The sequence below is a fragment of the Frieseomelitta varia genome, unplaced genomic scaffold (genome assembly GCF_011392965.1).
Source record: "Frieseomelitta varia isolate USP_RPSP 00005682 unplaced genomic scaffold, Fvar_1.2 scaffold_349, whole genome shotgun sequence".
In the NCBI taxonomy this organism is placed as follows: Eukaryota; Metazoa; Arthropoda; class Insecta; order Hymenoptera; family Apidae; genus Frieseomelitta; species Frieseomelitta varia.
Window position 1 is genome coordinate 75,088 of NW_025110089.1, and position 23,519 is coordinate 98,606.

General features: G+C 33.6%; 1 protein-coding gene across 2 annotated transcripts; it reads left to right on the forward strand.

Annotated features, from left to right (window-relative positions):
- The first annotated feature begins 697 nt into the window (after nucleotides 1-697).
- LOC122530627 (pyruvate dehydrogenase (acetyl-transferring) kinase, mitochondrial) lies at nucleotides 698-21,574 on the forward strand. 2 transcript variants are annotated; one of them, XM_043657743.1, is made up of 8 exons: nucleotides 698-1,192; nucleotides 16,932-17,139; nucleotides 17,354-17,538; nucleotides 18,061-18,225; nucleotides 18,826-19,001; nucleotides 19,705-19,929; nucleotides 20,012-20,235; nucleotides 20,889-21,573. In XM_043657743.1, exons 1-7 carry the CDS (start codon nucleotides 1,090-1,092, stop codon nucleotides 20,198-20,200), a joined length of 1,251 nt encoding a protein of 416 aa, XP_043513678.1. In that variant the 5' UTR covers nucleotides 698-1,089; the 3' UTR covers nucleotides 20,201-20,235; nucleotides 20,889-21,573. The 2 variants fall into 2 exon arrangements, with proteins under 2 accessions (XP_043513678.1, XP_043513679.1); XM_043657744.1 differs by lacking the exon at nucleotides 698-1,192 and adding an exon at nucleotides 1,677-1,701 and having other exon boundaries at nucleotides 20,889-21,574.
- Nucleotides 21,575-23,519: the final 1,945 nt, after the last annotated feature.

Genomic DNA, 23,519 nt, shown 5'->3' on the forward strand with positions numbered 1-23,519 from the left:
ACTGCCGGGCTCTATTTATTATCCTCAGGTAACAAGATTATCCCTTCCAGGGATCATGAAGGTCCGGGGAGTTTTATTATTCTGCCTAATGTTTCTTCTTTCATGAATTCTATGTACTATCGAATTTCTTTAGAAAAGTAAAATGAAAGAAAGAATTCTGTATGCTAATTCATATTTAATGATTATGTATAGTATTAAATACGTTTTTGTAAAGTTACAATAACGTAGAAAGCAAAAGGTAGTTGAGGAGAGTCATTAGTACGTTTATTTCTTTGTTCTCACCAAACTTACCTGTAGGCTTAAGCAAAGGTTTATGGTACTATTAACTTTTATTAAAACTCGACATAATTTAGAATATAAGCGGCTTGTCGTCTTATATTAGTCGAAAATAGTTTTACAACCAATTACCTCCGCATCATAAAGTACTACCTGAGTAGTACCTTTTCTAATTGCCATATAAGTTGTATAAAATCCATAAAATACTTATGAAATTTATCTTATTTCGATCTCGTCAACGATCTATCTTTATAAAATTCACATTTTCAGAAATATAAAGTCTACGGAAATTCTCTCGAAAATATACATAGTAAAATGGTAACTCGATGCTGCAATTTACTTTGGCATGTAATCATCAAGCTCCTTCGTCGTTCTAAAAATCCCGCGAGCTCGCAATCCTTTTCGAACAATTACGACTAAAATCGTCACGAAGAAAACAACGAAGCAGCCTAATGTTTCGAATGTGGCGCCTCGGACAATCCCACTTTCGTTCGTCTCGCGGGCAATACGCAACCGCGCGTACATCGAAAAAGCATATAGTGGCTGCCTTTCTTGAAACGCCAGTAATCAGCGTCTAGTCTTGTCACGAACCATCGCGATCGGCGGTGTCTCCTATCTTCGTGCCGGCGTACTACGCGAGGAAGCCTCTTGCTGTTCAACCTGCCTGCAGTAGATTCAGCCTGACAGTATTCGCCGTGCTTTTTAAACGAGAAAACATCGCCGAAACGGAGCTCCGACTCTCGCGGGAGACAGGTCGAAGGGAAACCGAGCCGACGGCCCCATTCAAGTTCATGTGTTACGACGTACGACGAGATGAAGCTCACGCAAAAGTGTCTCGGGAACATCAGCAAGATGCTGGACTTTTACTCGCAGTTCAACCCCTCGCCGCTTTCGATAAAACAGTTCATCGATTTCGGTGAGTGTGGCGAGCTCTCGCTTTATTGGCAAACGTTACACACCTCGGTGTCTCAACCACGAGACTCTCGAGCATTGAGATACTTAGCAGGCTATTTCTTTTTATACCTACTCCTTTCTTTTTTGCCGTTTTTTTTTTTCTCTATCTCTCTCTCTATTTTGCGTGTGTGTTTCCCCCCGTGTCGTTGTTTGGTCAGTAGGAACGAGAATCGATCGAACAACGACCTCAAGAGGAGTACGGGGACATCGTTTTCAGGGTCGCTTCGGTAAAATCGCGCAACAAACCCCGGGGCATCGTACCCGCGATTTACAATACCAGCGATGGCGTTGCTGCACCTTTTTTTTGGGGGGGAGTTTTCGCGGTTGACGCGATGCAAAATTGATTGTAAAACATTCTATTGCCGATATGATCGTCTAACTATCAGTCGCGACCTACTGTTCAGCTGCGTCATTTGAATTATGAATATTTAACGCGCCTATAGTAAATTGAAAGTGATGTAATGCAGTCATGTGAGTAAACAAAGTATTCGTGCAACTGATTCTTTCTTTTCCGCTCAATGAACCATCTCGGTGATCACGCGCTAAGTTAATTGCAGCGTCAAGCGGTTATGATATCATTTCGTATGAATGGTGTATTATTTCATATGGAATTGAGCGAGAAATGTCGACTGTATTAATATTGTAGAGGAAAATTTGAAAAAGGAAGAAGAATGGAGAGATCGCACATTGTTAAACAGAATCGATAAAAAGGCTATTTCTAAAGGCACGACCATGGCATTTACGAGTTACCGCGAATTCGTAAAAATGAAATAAACCACGACTTCCTTTCGTGAAAAATTCAGAAGGAGAATCGCACGTTTGAAGTTTCAATAGAACCTAGACATTCAGATGCGAGATTGCTGTTTTTGGTTTTTCTTCCATCGATCTCCGAAATGTCACTGCACTGTTGCAAGTTCGCAACAATTTTCTTAATCGGAGCGCGCTTAGTATCTTCGACTCCCGAATTATTCAACACCTTGATTATCGACCTTTCGGTACAGTGAACTCAATGTCATAATCGTTGGCTCACCGAGATCGTTAATCTCAATTGAGATTAATCAGAGAATTCACGCGAATTTAATCTTACATCATTTATCGGTAATAGAAAGATTATACGTTTTATTAATCTCAATTTCGTTTATACTTTGATAAAAATACTATAATTTAATATTATTAACGCGTGAGCATACGATTGTTGGTAAAGTACCATTATGAAATTCAAAGTTTAAATATTTGAATTTTGTAATTATTCTACAATTACAGATTTTGTATGAGTGTAAAATAAAAAGAAATAGCACTTCCAACGATATTGGAATTAAATTAAAAATTTCGATTTCGTAACATTTATATATATATATACATATAAAATTAATATCTAGCAAAAGATTTAAAACGACGTAGTAAAAAAAATTTGTCCCCAATTTTTATTTCTGGAGTAGAAGCTTTTTCCAACCTGTGCGGACATAGCGATCGGTCTGTTTTTTTCTCATTCATGCTGATACATTTACATTTCTGTCTGTCGGCTAGGTTTGTTTTCGAACTGTCACAGCATATCACAAATGTCTGGTATTTCATTATCAGACTTTAGTTCTTTCCTTTTAACGAGTTGGCCACGTTATATTCTTCGAATAATACTTGTCACACAACAACAAAAGAACAAATTCTCGACTTTTTCGATAACAACACGTTTATTAGAAAATTATCCAACTTATTATTTATTATAAAATTTGAAATGTATTTTGACAGAAGATTTTTATGGAAAATTTAAGAATACAGAAATGTAGACAATGGACATAATATATAAAATATCAAAGATAGAATATTTGTTGCAATATATATTTAGCGGAAATAAATTTCTGCTGTATTTCGTTTCCTCAATCGTGTAAAAATATGAAATTACCTCATGAAAAATCCTCAATCTAATTATGATAAATATACTCTGTTTTGTATATGTTATACATTTTTGCACCCTATGCAAAATCCTGTGTATTTTCTATAACTTCAGTTCAATAACGCGCGCCGTAAAATTTTATTACGACAGTGACGTATTGTATTCAAAAGATTCGTCGAATTTTTCTCTGACGGTTATGGTCATCCTCACACTGAAACATACCTGTGTCTATTTAAAATTACCTTGATTTTCATAGCAAGGTCAGGATCCTAGCAGTTTCACGCGACGTACAAACAATTTACGCTATTATCAAGCATTCTGTTTGTGAAGTTAATTATACGACTAACATATATGTTAATGACACGAATCACGAGTCGGAATAACATCCTGGTTTACCTCTGATCCGCACCGTACACACTATATATATATATATACATGCAACTGTATATTCGTTGTATGTACACGTTTCTTTGCTTGTAAATGTCGAATCACGCGTCTGCTCGCTTCCCGATGAAGACGCACTCGGCAAATAACGAGTAAAAACTCAAATGGAGTCTTTCTGATAACAGGAGTTTTCAGCCAGAAACAAATATCGCCGCGCTATTTGCCTTTTAAACTTTGCGCTCAGGCCAGACCTTGGTGAATCTGGTTCACGCTTTAAAGATTCGCTTTAACTTTGCTATATCGCGAAATAGCGCTCTGAATGGAGCCACTCTATGCCAGGGAGTCTTCTCTTTTGTGTTGAAACTGCCTAAGTCGCTTTACAGAACGTACTAAACAATCTATAAGTCTTTTGATGGATCTCCAGCGCCGGGTAATTCCTCGGATTATCAATGGGACGATCAAATCGGCTGATGACGATGTAACGCTGTACTTGCGTCTAAACAGACCGACGTTTTTTATGCAAATATATATATATAAAATATACTTGTAATTTTGAACCAATAAACCAAAAATTTCTATCTTCTTAGCCATGTTTAGGAGAAGTAAATTTATGTAAAGATTCACAGCTTGTTCACAGTAATATTCGGATATCTCGATGAACTTTTATTAATAATATTTGAGATTGATAGAAATTAATGACGAATGTATGCACTAGCTTCTTGGAATCAATAGATTAGAAGTTATTAATTGAAAAACTATGTAGATCAAAATTAGATGTAGAATATTCGAGCTAAGCATTTTTCGTCAGAAATATCTACTTTGGCTCTCTAATCCATTTTATATTAAGACCTTATCCTGATCAAGATTTGATCACGTCAACGTCACCGATGGAATATGCATGTAGTGTAGGAAATAGCATTTGCAATCAGGTCGACTTCTGATCCTCCTCAACTAATAGATTTAGGTCCGCAGTGCACAGACAAATTAGACTGAAGAGGCATTCATCTCATAGTTTCTAGCCTCTTCTTAAGAGATTAGTTTCTTCCTTCTCATCCCTTCTAATATTAGCGTTTATTGCTAACATTATTGCTATCATTTTCTTATCGTTTACATCAAGAAGATTCTTCCTTTTAAACAAACTAAATAAAATTGAACATTTCTATAATACTACATAAATATCAGTACGTCCAAAGTCCTTCTGTCAGTGGAGAAGAATCTTCTGAACACGAGAATTATAATTCAGAAGTCGAGGAATCTTAAGATAAAGAGCTTGCTCGGATTTTTATGATTTATTGTGAATGGGTTTTTGAAAATTAATTCAAGTGCTGTAATTTAATTTAGTTACAAGAGCAAGTTACTCCAGTAGTCCAGATACTTTGCTGTTTACACTGTAGATCTTGAACAAGCTGCACTCTAGAGGAAATTAAGGACGGCCAATCGTCTTTGAAAAAGCGAACCTTGCCTCGAACTCGGTCAATGTCATTGGCTGCTGACGACTTCCACGAAAATAAACGAGTAGATTATCAGTACGAATGAGAGGCTGGGATGCTGCCATTTTCACTCGCCAACGCACAAGTCTTTGGAATTTGAACTTCGAAATCGTATCCGCGTGATTCTGATGTACGTCACTTGGAAATAATGGAACAATGATTCCAAGTGCTCACATTCGAAAAATTTGTCGGACGATATTGAGCTTGTGAAAAATAATTGGCCGGCTTTACACCTAATTTTCATTTTCAGTGTTAATTTCTTAAAATTAGTCTTTTATAAATTATTTATACTATGTTAAATTTAAATTAAATTTAATTTGGTATAAGTGGACTTTTATAAAATTTATACAATTTTAAATTTAAATTAAATTTAATTCAGTATAAGTGGACTTTCATAAAATTTATACCATTTTAAATTTAAATTAAATTTAATTCAGTATAAGTGGACTTTTATAAAATTTGTACCATTTTAAATTTAAATTAAATTTAATTTAGTATAAATGGACTTTTGAGTTCCAATTAAATTCAGCGGCAACGAAACTTTCGAAATCTGAAAATTTCCCTCTTCGTAATCTGACTCGTGCCTCCTCAACATTTATACAAACGTGTACAGTCCATTTTTTTTTTTTTTTTTGGAGTTCAGCGAGGCACGAATCCGTATGTTCCAATATTTGCCTTCCCATCGATCTCTTTGTTCCGCGAAACGGCAATGATTAAATACCAAACCACGTGGCAAGCATTTCCCTTATCATTTGGCCTCCATCTACGAGCAACTGCAATTTATTTCGATTTCATAATATTTTCAGTCTATAACACTTTCACTCGAATTGAAACGTCGATTGCCCTAAATTATAAATTTACGGCAACCTACCTTTCTCGTTGGCAGTTAACTGTGAAAATAAACTGGCATTAATTCAACGTTATTAATTTACTTAGTGGAGGCGTTTTACGCATATGTACACGTATATATAGTTGCTGCAAGTCACGAGACATGCATTGCCCTGCAACGTGTACATATGCGTGTATACATTGAGATTGAAGCTTTAAAACTAAACAGCTGCTTCCTCTGACCGGTTATAGTTGCCCGTCGACCATTCTAGAACTGGTTATGGGACAGTGGATGCCTCGTATCACGAGGTATATACAGAAAAACACACCAATGACTAATTCATCTCTGCTTACCAACAGTGGTGTTTTTCTCCTTCTGTAATTAACCGACGGTGAGCATAAATTCTCGGTGATTTATTTATCTATCTTGTCTGCGAAAAATGCGAAACAACTGAGATGTCAACAAGTTGCAGGGAAAAAAAGAATAGTGAATTAAATTTCGAATTATCGTAGAAATGAAAAATATTGAAAAAAATATCGAGAAGGATAGACGTGTTTTAAATATATGGTAATTGAAAAACGCGTTTTTTCTTTCTGTTTTGAGTTATTTTTGTAAGGCTCCAAAGCGCCAGAGAGATTGTGGGAAGGAAATAATGACCTACATATGCGTACCATGTTTCTTGAACGAACAACGTACATTTCAGTTATCAACAGATAAGAGTAGTAAGTTTAGTAACTTAAGTGCTCTTCCAAGCTAATCAGACATCAGGGAAATTTAAATAAATTTTGGCATGAATTAAAATCGGTCTGACAGAAGTTAATTTGTCTCTGGTAAATGTTAATCCATTTGTACCTATTAAATTCTGTAAGAATTTCTAATTAAAAATTGACAATTCGATTTAAAAATTTGTGTAACAAATTTTACGTAAATAGCGTGTTGAGTTGAGAAGAGAAGGATTATACTGAAGGAAATGGAAAATTACTAAAAGAACCGAGAGATTGATTTACATAGAATGTTATCTCGGTCTGGTCGTGTTACGCGTACAATTTTCACATGCATCGACGAAACACTGCTCGAAAACACGGGAGTAACTCAGATGTCTGGTCGAGTTTTTACTCGATCGAGAAGCCTCGTTCTCGCTGATAAAAGTATCGTTCATCCATTCCTTGAAATCTGACGACTGAACGACCTCGAGTCTCCAAAAAAACAGATGTTCCATTTCTTCCGCGTTATGAACACTCATCCAGTTTACATTTCCTTTCGAAAGATTTCTTAAGGAGAAAAAAAGCCTCCACTTAATACCTAAAAAAAAAAAGGGAGAATTATTAGTTAGAGAAAAGGAGAAAAATTTTAATTAAGAAGAAAAACAATTTCAATTTATTGCTTGCAAGAATTTGTTAAAGATAAGGAATTTGAAAGTTAATGGTACAAGTCCAGATAAATGGTTTATCTGGACTTGTCGGTAATAAAAAATATTTTACAGGAGTTAAAAAGCATGGCGATAGTAAAAACTAGTCAGAAAATATGCCGGCATTGTCTGTTCGAACTATCAGCTATCAATATCGAAATCATTTTCGTTTCGAAAACGATTTCGTAACACGTAACACAATTCGTAAATACAGTCTCTGGGTTTTTATTTTTCTTACAATAAGTTACAATAAGAGCAACTGGGAATTATCAGAATATTCTCGATAATTTTGTGCGATGAGATTTTGGCAACTATTGACAGTCAAGCTCGTCTACGTGTCAAAGGTGGATAAAATAATTTTTTTTTTCACGGAGAACTTTCTACTATATTTACTTTTTATTAGTTACGGGACTAACATTCATTTGAGGATACAATACAACATATAACTAATGAAATATGAATATAATAATAATAATAGTTTCTGTGAGACTCAATTTTCAGAATCTCGATAGAAAATTGAATTTTATAGCAAATGTTATAGGATGCACTACAGTTTTTAAGCATAAAAACCCGCAATTCATTTGTCACCATCGAAAAAATATTCTTTACACTCTCGTGTACTATTTCGTGCCCTCTCCTTTTATTAATCAGTCGCTGTTATACGATACTGGCTTATAACGTCCACCGGAAGTAAAGTTATTTTTACGAAAATATCTCTGTCCCTCGAGTCGATCGTAAAACAAGCTACACCTGGATAAGTATTTACTGTCGTGGAGTCACGACGACTAAAGAATTTTATTGATCTGGCTTCGAGCAGGAATATCAAAGTTAGAAATGAAGATTTCAAAATTTTTTTTGTCGAGGTTAATTTACATTCCTTTTTATATTCATTGTTTCTAGAAGAAGAATTTCTTAGAAAAGATTCACAATAATTTTGAATTAAAATTTAACTATAAGAATTAGGAATTCTTCTCGATAATTGTTAATACATAATTTAGATTAGGATGCAGGGTTAGTAGAGTTTTTATTTGAAAACATTTTGGAGAATGATCATTGAAAATTTTAGCCAGCGGATATCTTTCTGAAATTACAAACAAGCTGAAAAAGAAATATAATACTTCAATGGAACTCAATTATCAGTTATGGCCGTGAATTACTGTCATTTGTGATTTACGTGCTATTCTGGGATATTTTAATTACGACAATAAAATTAACTTGCAACAGAGGTGACTCGTAAAAATGCGCACTACGGAAAACTTTTATGTGTGCACTGTGTGTATGTTATATAAAATACTTTGCAATTTTATTAGCACTAAAGCTAACGACTCATTATATCCGTTTTAAATATGCAACGAGTTTTAAAAACTTCTGTACATTAAAACGGCTTAAATTTAAACGTCGAAAATTATAGTTAAGAATCCATGTACATCGCGAATAGTTATTTTAAACGTAGAATAAGCATGGAATGATCTTTTGCAAAATAAAAAATTTCAACGACAGCATGAATGGATGATATCATTCTAGAGATATAATAAATGTTAAAAAACAGTCTCATTGAACATTAACACTGATTTTCATCAATCGTTTGTATCACAGATATTCTTACAGTATAGCTAATAAAATATCAAAGTATTTCATATTCATAAAAGCAATCGGTTACCCCGGGGAGCCTTGAAAGTCATCAATCAAAATAAAGGCGGTGAGTATCTGGTCTCGGTCGTCGATGAGAGAATTGATTTAAAGTAGCTATAGCCAAGACCGGTTAACGAGTTTATAATTCCAGTCGTTTCCCTGATTTCAAAAAGTCTCTCGTGCCTTCTAATTCCCAGCGGATCGATCGATCCGTCCCAGGTACGTTCGTTCTCGTCGTTTGATCCTCGACCTTCCCGATCGGAAAATCATTTTTCGCCTCGTCGCCTCGGGTTTCCCAGCAAAATTTACGAGACGTTTAATTTCATCCTTCGAAACATCAGGCACGCGCACTTGTATACGTACACCGTGTGCTGACACCAAAGTTAACTTTGTTAATAGACGATAATTACACTCCCGCGAAGCGTGTTTACAAGCTCGTTCTGTTTTACCTTGCGTAACGCTTCCTGTTCATCTTTATCTCGTGAAAATTGCATTATCGATCATTTGCGATGAGACGAGACTTGTACCGAGACTACAGTGACTCATCGAAGTACTTGAAACGCTTCTGAAAATCGTTCATGAATATATTACGTATCGACGAGCACTGACATATTTAAAATTTCGCCAGACTCGATTGTCTTGGAGGAATTTAAAATTTAATTGAAAAGAAGTCAAGTCAATTGTTAGTAAATTAAAGAAATGGAAGTTACAGCTGGTTGCCTTTGGATGAAGTTACTATATATATTTAGCTTTCATTCATGTAGTCGAAGTTGAGATATAGGTTCAAACAGATTCAACCAGCAAGAGTTCATTTACAATTAGCCAAACAATGCCCGAAATAAATGTTGTTCGTACAAAACAAACAAATAACAATTAACTTATATTAATATTAATATTATATTATATTAATATTAATATTATATTATATTAATATTAATATAAGTTATTAAACAAATAACGATTAACTTATATTAATATTATATTATATTAATTTTATAATTATATTTATTATATATTAATAAATATATAATAAATATAATTATAAAATTAATAAATATATTTATAAAGTAATGTACAGAGCAATGTACATATATATTCCTCGAACACAGTAGTATCCAACAAAAGTCACTCTGTCTAAAAGTGTTTCAAATACTTTTATAAATTACTGTACACTTGCAAGCTTATTCTTCGCAGAAATGGAAATATCGGTTCGCGGATAGACAACGGATCGAGAAAATGAGTTTTCTACGTTCTCTTGTAGGCCGAACGATAGTTCAATTTATTTTGTTCGGAGGATCGTTAGGACGATATTGCATTGGAGGCTTGCTGTTTATCGCGAACGTCTGTTCTTCGTGTATCGGGTTGTTTCGTTTCGCCCGATTCCTTGGAAAGCAACGAAACGAGTATAAATAAAATTAGAATGTCGGATCGATTCGTCGCGTGGAGTCGACAGAGACTTTGAAACGTATTGCATTGGATGCGTCACCATTTACGATTCACTTATCCTTGCATGGATCACGTGTGCTATGTATGTTGACACATACGTGTCTCTGCAAATGTTAGTATGAATGTGTGTGTGTGTGTGTGTGTCTGTGTTGTTTTTTTTATTTTAATTGTTCAGTACCGAGTGCGTATAAAAACTTGAATCGTTATCTGTAAATTGTGCAACTAACATTATGGGCATTGTTTGAGAGGAATATCAGAAAATGATTATATAAATATCATCTCATTTGACTCGCTATTATCTTAGAACAATTTTACGTTAGTTTATTCGAACAATCAAGTAATTTATCTTCAAATTATTTTATTATTCAGCTATCAAATAAAATGTTTCTACATATTTAGATAATTTCTCAAACATTTTCCGACTTCTACTAGGATTTTATCTTGATGAATTAATTTAAATAATAAGATTATTTTTAAATACAATACTCGAAATGCAGTCAATTTTTCAAGCACGGTATATCATATTATCAATATCAAAAGAATATTTTGGACAATGAAGTTAATATAGTCAATTTCTGCAAGTAATTAATTAAATAAGTATTATTAAAAAATATTGCCATATCTACAGGAAGATTAGTTTCTCTGGCAGTAATTGTAAAGACATTAATTTGCAAATGTAATTAGAAATACGTAAAGCTGAATACTTTAGTGTCTGATCACAAACGAGTAGCTCTGCTTCGTCAATAATAATAATATAAAAGAAGATACACATATATGTGTATATATTAACTATCGTCTAAAGAAAATACGTGTACAAAGAGGCCGTATATCTTTACGCACGTTCATACTGTACAAAAACCAAATTCTTTACATATTTCTCCATGACAGATGGTATTCTGCGAAATTCTAATTCTAAGTACATGCATTTTATGCATTTCTGCGACTTGAAATTTTCCATAAATGCGCAAGTCGAGGACAGAATGTTACGACGTTATAAAACTCTAATGGATAAAGAAATTCTTGCACAACGTGAGCATTCTCTAAAACAATCCGCGAATTTTATTAAAAGAAACGATAACTGAATATGATGCTTTTAATTCTCGGAGAGTTGCCTGAAATAGAAGGTTCCTTTGAGGATTGAAGAACCTGTCGGACCTCTCGTCAGATCAAAGCTACTAATTACGTGATTCATTCCGACCGAGTCAAGCTTCATTCGCGATTTCGCGTCTTCGTTGTCTGCTCTTCAATTCGCTAATGATTCTCAATAATACGTGATATATGGGTCAAGCTCTTCCCTATCGACAGAAGTTAATTCACGAAGAAAAGTCGTGTCATATGCATTTTTAATGAAAAACGTGCTGAGTTGGTTAGAAGTTTTACGAAATTTTACAGTCATGCTTTATTATTTTTCTTTTTATCGCTCGTTGAAATTTATTCACGACAACTTGTCGAACAACTATTGCGATTAGATGATTAAATTTGCTTCTCGAGCGATGAGCTTTATTTTATATTACGTAATATTTTTCAATGCATATTTTTTATATTCGAAATTTCATTGTTTTCGTGTGTTTTATCTCATATCCCATGCATATATAATATCATCGACTCATATTCTTTAATTTAATTCATCCGCAGTTCATATTTTTACTATACATCGCATATCTCGCACATTCCACATCCACAGTATCTTCAATGGATATTTTCATTCTAATTTCCATTATTAATACTTTCATTCCACATTCCATATTTCGTATCCTATAATGTAGAATATCCCATGTTAAACATCATTAATCTACAATTCCTAAACTAAATTCCACATCACATATTTGCTATTTCACATCTCATCCAGTATCTCTAATAGATTACTTTAATTATTAATATTTACTTAATATTAATATGTGCTTAATCTGTTATTAATCATTACTGATATTTACATTTCACATTCATTTAATATTATTAATCCATACATCTTAAATTGACTTCCACAGCTTATATTTACATTCACATTTTCTATCTCGTGTCTCATATCCTACGTTGCATACGTTTCATTCCAGTTTTCAATATTAACATTTCCATTCTACGTTTCTTCACAAAACGAATTCCGTTCGCTCACAAATTTTTCACAAAACCGATAATACAGACTTTGCTGCTGGCATTATAACAAACGTATTACACATTCTCAAACGGAAAGAGGACGATTCATTGAGAAGCATTGCATGTTTCATTGCAATTCAATGCACGTTCTCTGACCTCCCGGGCGATTTCTTGGCAAATCAAACCAGCGGTGTATGCACCTCGAATAAAAAATTATTTTTAAAATTACAGCTGCTTGCACGAATATTCGAATATTTGTTCTTTTTTCACGTGCAATTATGTTTTGTATAAAACACTGAAGATTTCATAAAATCTAACAATAAGTAGAAGATATAATAGTAGAAAAACGTCAAGAATTCTTGGAATTCCTTTTACTGACGTCTGACCAAATATGGATCATTCTACTTACGAATGTCAGCCACATGTAGACTCATTCTACTTAAGGATGTCTGGCCGCGTGCGAGATATGTCATTAATCCGTTTAAACATGTAAATTGTAAATAATAAAAAACAAAATTGTTATTTGTGAAAAATTTATATTATTGTTATTTGTGAGTTAGAAGTTTTGAGTTAAAGTTCGGACCTAGAACCGATATAAGATCGAAAATTTAATGATCCTAGAACCGATATTCTATACACAAAGGACCGTGATTCGGAACGAAAATTCCGAAAAATAATTCCAAAGTTTTTTTCAACGTCCGAGCACAAGGATAAAGATAAAAATGAGCAAACTTTCACGAAAGCGATGAAACATAGATATAGGTATTAATTGATTTAAAAATAGTGCTCACGAGAGGTTGGATAGCAGAAATATTATCAGACGTGTGTGACATTAATGAAGAAATAATAATGATAGTGATATCGATGATGTTATGGTTCATCTATGATTCCACGCGAACAGATAATTCAACGAAGGCCATTTCTTCGATCAAATTTGATCAAGTAGAGTCGTTTTCTCATTAAAAAAAAGAAAAGAAAAAAATCTTCTATCTTGTACAGTCTGCTTGCTACGAATAAAAGTCTTAAATAAATGACTTCATGGCAATTTATTATCCTGGCACTGAATCAGCTGTTCATCCATCTATCCAGTTAGAAGTAAATGCAATTTTCTCTGATGGGAAACCTGGCATTTCGAAAATGTCGATAGGACACTGTTCCTCCTATCATCCAATCTCGCTGATAGTTGAAGATGGGATTTTAACAGTTTATCTGTTATTTACTAATAATACCGACGTATGAAATTTTCAAGCATTAAATTTACTAGAGAGTTTAATTATTGAGAAATTATTCTATTACATACGTAGAATGATAATTTCCCAAATTTATTTCATTGGTTGAGTTTATTTTATTTAGTTATTGGTAGTGAGAATAACATGGGAAGAGTTCATTATTTTACGAGCTTTATTTTATTCCTTCTAAGACAATGATAATGAAATTATTCGAATAATTACACACTTGTAAAATAAATAAATATCTTTCGTTATTTGGTCTTTTCGATTATTACGTATGAGAAGAATTTAAAAGCTGGCAGAAGAGAAACTCTAACACAAAAGTTTCTTCCTCAATCATGAAAAATAAACATAGATTAACGAGACTGTGATAAGTATATTTTACCTTCGATTATCAGATACTAAAACGATTTGAAAGACTAAAAACAAGTAAACAAGTGAAATTCACTTCAGGGTGCGTGAAAAAAAAAATATTTGTTACGACTTTTCTATCTAGTTAAAATTTAACGTACGCATAAAAATTTTGTCTCTAAAGAAAAAATGAAATATTGATATTGAATCAAATTTAACGTAGTCGTCAACATGCGTAGGAATTGTTAACTGAGGAACTTTCCACTACGTACACAAGATCGCGTAAAATCGACTAACGTAATACGTACTAAATTTAATCCAATTAAGCAATGACATCAAGTTATTGTTCGATGGAAATGCGATCTAGCCGCACCGATGACGTAAATGGCGATCTGGTCAAGTTTTACGAAGTCCCCACCTATACATCCACTTACTTCTATTCTGTTCGCAAACGTTTATACTTTATACCCATCGTCAAATAGAGAAAAAAACTAGACAACGATTTGATGCATTGCTCGCATAAATTTTCAACGACTTTTAAAAGCGTAGAGACACAAGATGAGACGTACCTAAAGGTCATAATTTTCACAAGTATAGTTTACACGTTACATTTGCATTTTGTGCATTTTTTTTTTTTCTTTTCTTTCGAAATTTGTGCTGTTTGTACCTTCAAGAATAAATGACAGCCACTCTCAATTGGAAAGGATATTTCTGGAATTCATTAAAGTCAATTCACTAGGTTTGGTCAAACAAATTTAACGAGACGTAACTCGATATCTTCCTACGCCATTCCTGAATTATCCGTTCTGTGCCGATGGTAATTAAGCAATCTCGAGTAATTGAGAATTAAATTCCGAACCAATAATTTTATTACATCTAACGCAAAATGCACAGCTGCATGAAATTACCGGATAAATAAAATAAATTAAATATACAACTTGCGATATCTCATAGAAATCTTGTTGATTTACAACGGTTATATTTTTCGACGTTTGTATCGTGTTTTCGTAAAAATGTACAGATAAAAGATAAGATAAATTTCTTCTTATTGCTTGCACTTTACTTTCACAGCACGAATGCTCCTCTTATTGTTAATTAAATGTTAATTGTTAATTATTGTTAATTAAAAGTCGTTAATAATTAATATTGTCATTAGTGACAGTCATTAAATTATCACTACGGATTTTCGTGTAAATTCGTATTTTCGCGATCGCAATTAAAGAGATTCAAATTTGATTCATATATTTCGGACATTTCATATATTTCTGTGTGTGTTATTGAATTTTTCAATTTTGTACAAACGCATTAAAAATTTGCAGTTTACAGACAGTAAACGATACAACACACAATTGTTGTTTTTATGAAATTCCTTCACTCGAAGAACAATCGATAGACGATTCCCTCTCAATAGAATCTAAAAAAAAAAAAAGTTATTCCGGCATATCTATATCCGTTGACAGAAAGTTTAGTTGAAATTGCGAGCACTTTGTCAATCGATCGACAAGTTAAATTTTCAGAAGTGGGGTTTAGTAAATTAAACGTCAAAAGCGTCTGTATCACTTTGATACGAGTCCAACGCCTGCGAGGACTGATAAAACCATATCAATCTGGCCAGTCTCGAGCTCGCATGATCGTATTTTCTACAGAGTGGGGCTAATAAATACACATATATATAGGATGGTTTATCTATGACCTATTTTATGCACTTTCGAATGCGGAACATTTCTTTCTAATGACATATGTACAGATGTATTCGTCTTCGATAAATATTATCAATACATCATTACAATCTGAAAAATATATAAAATTAGATTGGAACTATTTCAACAAATTTGACACATTGACCAGAATGTATTTCGTAAATATTTGGCAGAAATTTAATTTTTTCTACGTTGTTTTTTATTCTGTTAATTTTTTTTACTTCGTCAGTCCATGTTCCGATAATTCTACATACTTGCAAAATCTAATCTAATATTTAGCGTCGAAATGGGAAGTTAAAAAAAGTAAAGCGAACACGCGGCTTCTCTTTGAATCGTAAATAATGTTGAAACGTTGAGCGATAACGCGTATCGTTACCACGAAACAAGACAAGCATTTCAAGAAATCGTTCTGCTTTTCCCGCGACGGAATCGAGCTTACGCAATCGAGGCTCTATTTACAGAGTTCATCGTTCCGTCTTTTTCAAATTCGTCAAAACAACATTGAGACATTTGTCTTTGCATGGATATTAAATTAGATAAGATCGTCATTATCATGGATTTTTTTGCGATTAGCAGTTTAAACTCCTCGTCATACGTTCTACTACGATACGTTGATCACGAGATGAAAACATGGCCAGTAAAAGAAACGAGAATTAATGAATGAAAAAAAGTTCGAGTACAAATTTCTAATTATAAAAAACGCCGAGGACTTCAGAAATAGGGAATTGCGGGAGGATTGAAGCACAAATCTCGAATTACAAAACGTGAACATTTCTAATTACAGAAGTAGAAAATTATGTGAGAAATTGAAATGTAAATCTGGAATTGTACGAAATATTGAAAATTACTATATATATATACTAAACTATATATACTAAATTAGTTATAGAAATAGGAAATTGCGATTGGAAAGTTGTAATTTATTTTAAAATTAAAAAATTGAAAGATTGAAAATTACTAATTACAGAAAATTAAAATCTAATTAATTATATTTATCATATAATTATAAAATATAATTAATTATAGAAAATATCATAAATAACTAGAAAAGTAAAAGAGTTACAGGAAAATTAATTGTGGCAAGATTAACTCGTAAATTACAAAAATGGAAATTTACAGAAAAATTCCCATTGAATTAATGGCCTGTCGAGATTAATCAATCATAAATTTCTAATTACAAAACATCGATTACAGATCATTGGAAATTGGCAAATCCCTGATTATAGAGAACGAATCGAATGTTTCAGGTCTAAGTGCCTGTGAGAGGAAGTCGTTCATATTCTTGAGGAAGGAGCTACCAGTCCGATTGGCCAACATTATGAAAGAGATCCACCTGCTGCCGGAGAATTTGTTGAACATGCCTAGTGTGGGTATAGTTAATAATATGTACGCCACTTCGTTTGAGGATATCATGCAGTTCGAGAAGGTTGATGTCAACGAGACCACTTTAGACAAGTGAGTCTTCAACGCTAGAACAATCTCTTGAACGGATTCACGTCCGATTCAGTTCTTTAAAATGCTCTCGAGTGCAAACGATTGAAACGTTGCATTCCTCGCGCAATTTCGACCGAAAGAAATTCGAAAATTCTTTTTTCCGAACAGATGTATAATACATATGCATATGTAGACAAAGTATGTTTAAATTTGCTTTCTTGTTTCTTTTCGATAGATTCTGTCAGACTTTGGTTAAAATCCGGAACAGACACAAGGACATCGTGGAGACGATGGCGCAGGGTGTTCTCGAGTTGAAGGAATCTCACGACGTCGATGCCCAGACGGAGAACAATATCCAGTACTTTTTGGACAGATTTCTCATGTCACGAATCTCTATTCGCATGCTGATCAATCAACACAGTAAGCTTATCGTTGTATTCATCCTAGCACCGAAGATCACAGGAAAGAAACATGATAAGCATTTACATTTTTGTTGATTTCTTTATTTAAAGTATAATATTTTAAATTGTAGAGCGTAACTGTGGTGTATATGTTATGTAAAATATAATCGCAGAAATTGCAGACCTTCAAGCAGTATCGTTGGCTACTAATGACTACAGATATCTACTTTTATTTTGTATCGTGTGTACATTCTCCCTGGCAGAAAATTCAAGGAAAATTAAATACTCCAGAACGAAGTAATAACGAAACCGAATTATTGATTCCCTGATTGTTCAATATTTTAATATCTACAAGCATTGTTTAAAAAATCTTGAGGCCAGTTTTGACAATGTGGAATTAATTAACAGCATACGGAATTTAGAAAGAAAGTAGAGAAAGAATATAAAAGTGAAAAGACTCGGAAGTTTCCATGTTTCTTTCCTATAGTCTCAATGTGTTGCCTGGTTAAGTGCGGTTCGAAAGAAGAGTCTTCTGTTGCAGCGCTCCTTTTCGGCAACGAATTAAACGGACATAGCAGACACGTGGGATCTATAGATCCGTCCTGTGAGATAATCAGCGTCGTGAAAGACGCTTATGAGAAAGCGAGATTGTTATGCGATCAATATTATCTGGCTAGTCCGGAACTGATAGTTCAGCAACATAACGGCAAGTTTGAAAAAATATGTTGATTGTACTCTAGAGTATTGCTAGTAAGTAGCACGATATGATCAATTTTCTGTAGTAGGCGTAGGTGCAAAGAGTTGCCACGATGAAACCTTTGAATTTCACGATGACAGATAACACACGTATATAGTAGATTAGATGACAATGAGAAGCTTTCACTGTGGCAATTTGTTATTTTCTACTCGTGTGTAAAAGTAACGATAAAAATAGAACCTTCTTGTCAGATTGTTACAAATGAAATTGACCGAATTCTTCATGGAATCTCACTTGCTTTGTACCTTTCTTGAAAATAATATCAATCAAGTTATGACTCGTTGTCATGTGTTCGATACATTTTGACCATTGTAAAACGGAGTTGACAATGATCAGTTTTCTGACATAACTTTTTCTCACAATCTTAAATCCATTTTCTTCTGCTGAAGTTGTTTCTTGAAAACTAGTATTGATTTATTAAACATAATATCAATCGTAACAAATCAATTACGCTTGGTTAGTTTTAAGCTTGAAATAAATATTGTTGAACGACAGTTTTGCACGTTTTTCTTTTTTTGAAATAAGTATCTAATTCTTCTTTCTTTGCAGAGCTTGAACGATGTAGCCAAATTAGAATAGTTTACGTGCCGAGCCATTTGTTCCATATGCTGTTCGAGCTTTTTAAGAACAGCATGCGAGCTATCATGGAGCACCATAGCTCGAACGCGGAGTATCCGGCGATAGAAGTGATCGTGTCGCGTGGCAAAGAAGACATTTGCGTCAAGGTACGATTTACAAATCGGTTTCTTAATTTTGCAAACAATCAGTTAATGATGCGTCTAGTTGGTAGGCCGACGTGTAAATTAACGAACGATCGAATTTATAAATAAACGTGTACTGCGTGGGAAATTGAAACTGACGTTTCGTCAACATTCGTATCGAATATCGGTGCGTCATAGTACTCGATATGAAATACATTCGCTAATAGATCGTGTTAATTACGTAGAGTATTATTAGAAAGTGGGAATCAATTTTTTTTTATCATCTACATTATGTAAGATGTACTGTTGACTGTAAACAGACATCAGGGTAGAATTTGGTTAATTATTTGATTAATTTATATAAATTAATATTATTATCGTTCAATTTTCTGAAAATTTGAAAATGCAAAACTGCATATAATGCAGCGTAATACTGACACGCGATTAAATAATATCGTACATAATTAATATTGCATATTATTATATTACAATAAATTGTAAGTTACATTAAATTTCATATCATTTTGATTATACTTCTCCGTAACTGCAATAATTTGATATTGTGAAAACGAAACGAAAAACTTTTTGATAAAAAGGCACTTCGTTCAAAAAGAACTATATGTACCAATACTTTTTGTAATCTCTCTAATATACGCATTCTATGCAATATATAGAAACACTCAGGGTAATTAGACTAATAATTACACATTACCAAAAATGTTTGCAGATGTCTGACCGAGGCGGTGGTATTCCCCGCTCGCAAATGGACCATTTGTTCAAATACATGTACAGCACAGCGCCTAGGCCAACGAAAACCGATGCTCACACCGTTCCACTAGCTGGATACGGCTACGGTCTTCCAGTATCTCGATTATACGCCAGATATTTCCACGGCGACCTCGTTCTTCAGAGTTGCGATGGCTATGGCACCGACGCTATAATATACCTGAAGGTAAGAGCCGCCTGATTGTAATTTCATAACGTGGTGTAACATTGCCGTTGTCCCGCTGAATCGATGGTCTCTATCGGCACAGGCTCTATCGAACGAAGCCAACGAGCTGCTGCCAATCTTCAACAAAACTTCCTCGAAATTTTATCGGACTCAAGTATCGACCACCGATTGGAGCAGCCACTGCGGCGGTGGAATGGCCACGAGGCAGCTACGCATGAGCCACGTCCAAGGGCACAAACTCCCACGTGGAATGGAGATCAGGCATTGCTAGTAAAATTCCATTTCCATGGACCAAAGAATGGAGAAGTAAGTAACGTTGACTTTCTGATTTAAAGGGAAATGTTATCTCGCTCGCCGAGATGTTGCTGTCAATTGTTTCTTTGTCCGTTTATATCTTTTTTTATATAAAATACAAATGATTTAAATTTTATCAACATATACTTTACAACGATCCAGCATTAATTTTAGAATCCTTCACGTCTTCAAGAATCTTCAAATGTCTTCTGGATTGTTAGCCAACATAGAATTGACAACAGAATCTCAAATTCATTTGTATGTAAAATGTTACTTGCATTCTGTATGTAAATCGACCCTTAGGTGGATTTTCTATTTATTCTTTAATCAATAACCATGTTATAATATGATGTAATGACATAACGCAATAAAATTATCGTTGTATTTTCATGTATAAATCCATGACAGTATTGGAAATTTAAACGCAATACACAAATAATATAAAATAATATACTATTCTACTACAAATACTATTTCTCAATATCTTTTCACTATAATTTTGACTTTTTCTTTTGCCTTTCAATGTTTCAATATTTGCAAGGTGTATGTTTAAAATTGCACAATAATAATCCACCTAATGGTTGAATCTAAAAAATTTCAATCATAACATCCCCTGAATTAATATTTTTATAGTACCTGCATTTGAATAATTCTTAATGTTTCAGTGTTTCCTTTTTAACGAGATGTTTCTTGAACGAGCAACGATACCGATCGACGGAACGTTGTTAATCAGGGCAACTGCTTCTGCTGTAGGTTGCTCGAAAAGTGAGAGTACCTTGCGACTTTCGTCTCATGATCTGTAGAGGAATAGCCGATATCGACGACCTTTATAATTGGGTACATATTTCCTCCACAGACGACTGTACGGTTGTCAACAAACGTTATTGCTTCGTCAGGGACGTCGAATGAACTGATTTCCTCGTTTGTAACCGCAGTTATATGCTCATATATCACAATTATCGAAATTCGGCTACACTTTGCGTGTTTCCGTCTTCTTTTCTGTTTTCTTTTTCTTCTCTTATCTTTTTTTGACGAAAATGATGAAATGTATGGGGCATCCAGATAACTGTGACAAAGTCTATTTCTCTGATTTTTAGAACGTCAAAATATCTGTTTAGTTTTTAAACCTTTGAGTGTCTAGTTTGTATCAAAGTGATTAGTTTTTTGTGATTAGTTACTTGTTGAAGATTCAGAAAGGATTATTATAGATATTACTGCAAATTTTTATGTATCTTAAAATTTTTATGGACTTACTATGTGAAGAAATAGACGATGTGACGAATAGAAATATTATAGTAAATATGGACTTTGAATATTTTAAATATTTTTGAATGTGATATGCATTTTTCCATAAATGCATAAAAATTCGCAGTCTATATATTGCAGTATATTGTATAAATATTATGCATCAAGTGGTATATGTTTAAATATACTTTTAATTAGTTAGATATATATATATATATGTTTCTCGCGCGATATTGAACTTTTAAATTTCTGATCATTTTACTAAGCACTCAAAGGATTAAATTAATTTCTTTCACGCTCTGTTACTATCACGCGACTATAATTATTATTGTAAATTGGAATCATCGAGATACTTTTAACACTAGAACTACCGACAATTGAAGCGTGAAACTCGCGAAACTCAGAAGAATAGGAAAAAAGCTTCTAATAATTTTAAATGTATAAAATTGCTACGATAAATTATATAGAAATAATAGTTAGTCACTTTCACCACTGCGGGTAGTTCTATTGTTAAACTATATCACGAAATATTACCTAGGCATTTCGTTGAGATTATTTCCCATTTCTTCTTTTTTTAATACTTACACGCGCGTATATCGTGCCTTTATTGAATCAGCATTTGACTTTTACGCAATTAACTGTACTGACTAATTATTCGCATTTCATTTTTAATTCGAACCGAGAAACTGTTCAACGTTCGGCTGAACTTCGTTGGTCGATCGATGCGAAAGCGAGGAGAAACTTTCCACTCGTTAGAAGGAATTTCTATGTAAGGATGGCCACAAAACGTGAACTGTGATTCGATGCGTAATTTTAGTTAAACGTAGCTAGGCGAACATTGAACCTGTTACAATGTAACGTTATCCGCGTCTGTGAATTTTAAATTGCCTGTAAACGAGAAGGGAAGAGAAGATATGAGATAATTTAACAATTCCTTGGACGCGTGAATTAGACGAGAGAGAAAAAAAAAAAAAGATGAAATGACATGCGAGTCGAGAGGGCTGGCTGAAGAAAATATATAAACGATTATATCGATATTCACTGCATTATCCAGGAAAGTAATATTTTATATACTGTTGTAACAAGCAGAGAAATTCTTAAGGGGGCAGATCAACACTCAATTGTCGAAAAATAGCTAAAGTTTCGAAATTTTTTCCGTACGTAATTATGAAATAATAAATGAAACGTTAAAGGTATGCCTTTTTATGTATTATGCCTTTTGTTGAAGTCATTCAAAAGTACGTGTAATATGACATTTACCATTTTTGGAATCTATGATGTACAATGATATGTATATTATTATATAATTAAGTTGAACAATTTAATTATATATTCAGATGATTTATATATATTTATATATAAATGAAATAAATAAATATTTATCCGATACGTCTAACATTATCAAGAATTATCGTGACAGCTGTATAATACAATGTAAATATAAAATGAACGATAATTCAACAAAAAAAAGCATTTTACGATTAGTAAAATGACGAAAATAATCCCACAGCTTCAAGGAAAGCTGTCTCATAAAAAGAAAATTTCAACCTCCAATATCGTGATAAATCAAATTAACAATTTAAGACGTCGATAATTTTTCGCGAAGCTCATAAATAATTTTGTTACTGACTTCAGAAACGTTGGAATTTTTCATATAGCAATTGCCAATTACAAACGTAAAAAAATTCATCAAACTCTATCTATTTCTAGACAATTCAGAACGAACTACCCCCTTAAGGAGCGTGCACCAGTTTTCAAATGAAACTTTTATAAGACTAGACGAAAAGCTAAACGAGATTCCTCCACCAGAATAAATTCATTTTCTTCGCAGTTACACTATCTTGTATTCTAAAGTATTCGACATGTTGTTCCGTCATGTTGGACATATTAAATTCAGCCAGAGGGGGAAGAAAATTTCAAAGAAAATCCAAGACGATTGCAATATCGTCGCGTTCATTTGTTCAATTTCTTCTTCTGTTTTATCAATGCGAGAAGCGAACAACGTCGCCTCCTGTATATTTTATTCGAATTTATTCTGTAATAAAGATATT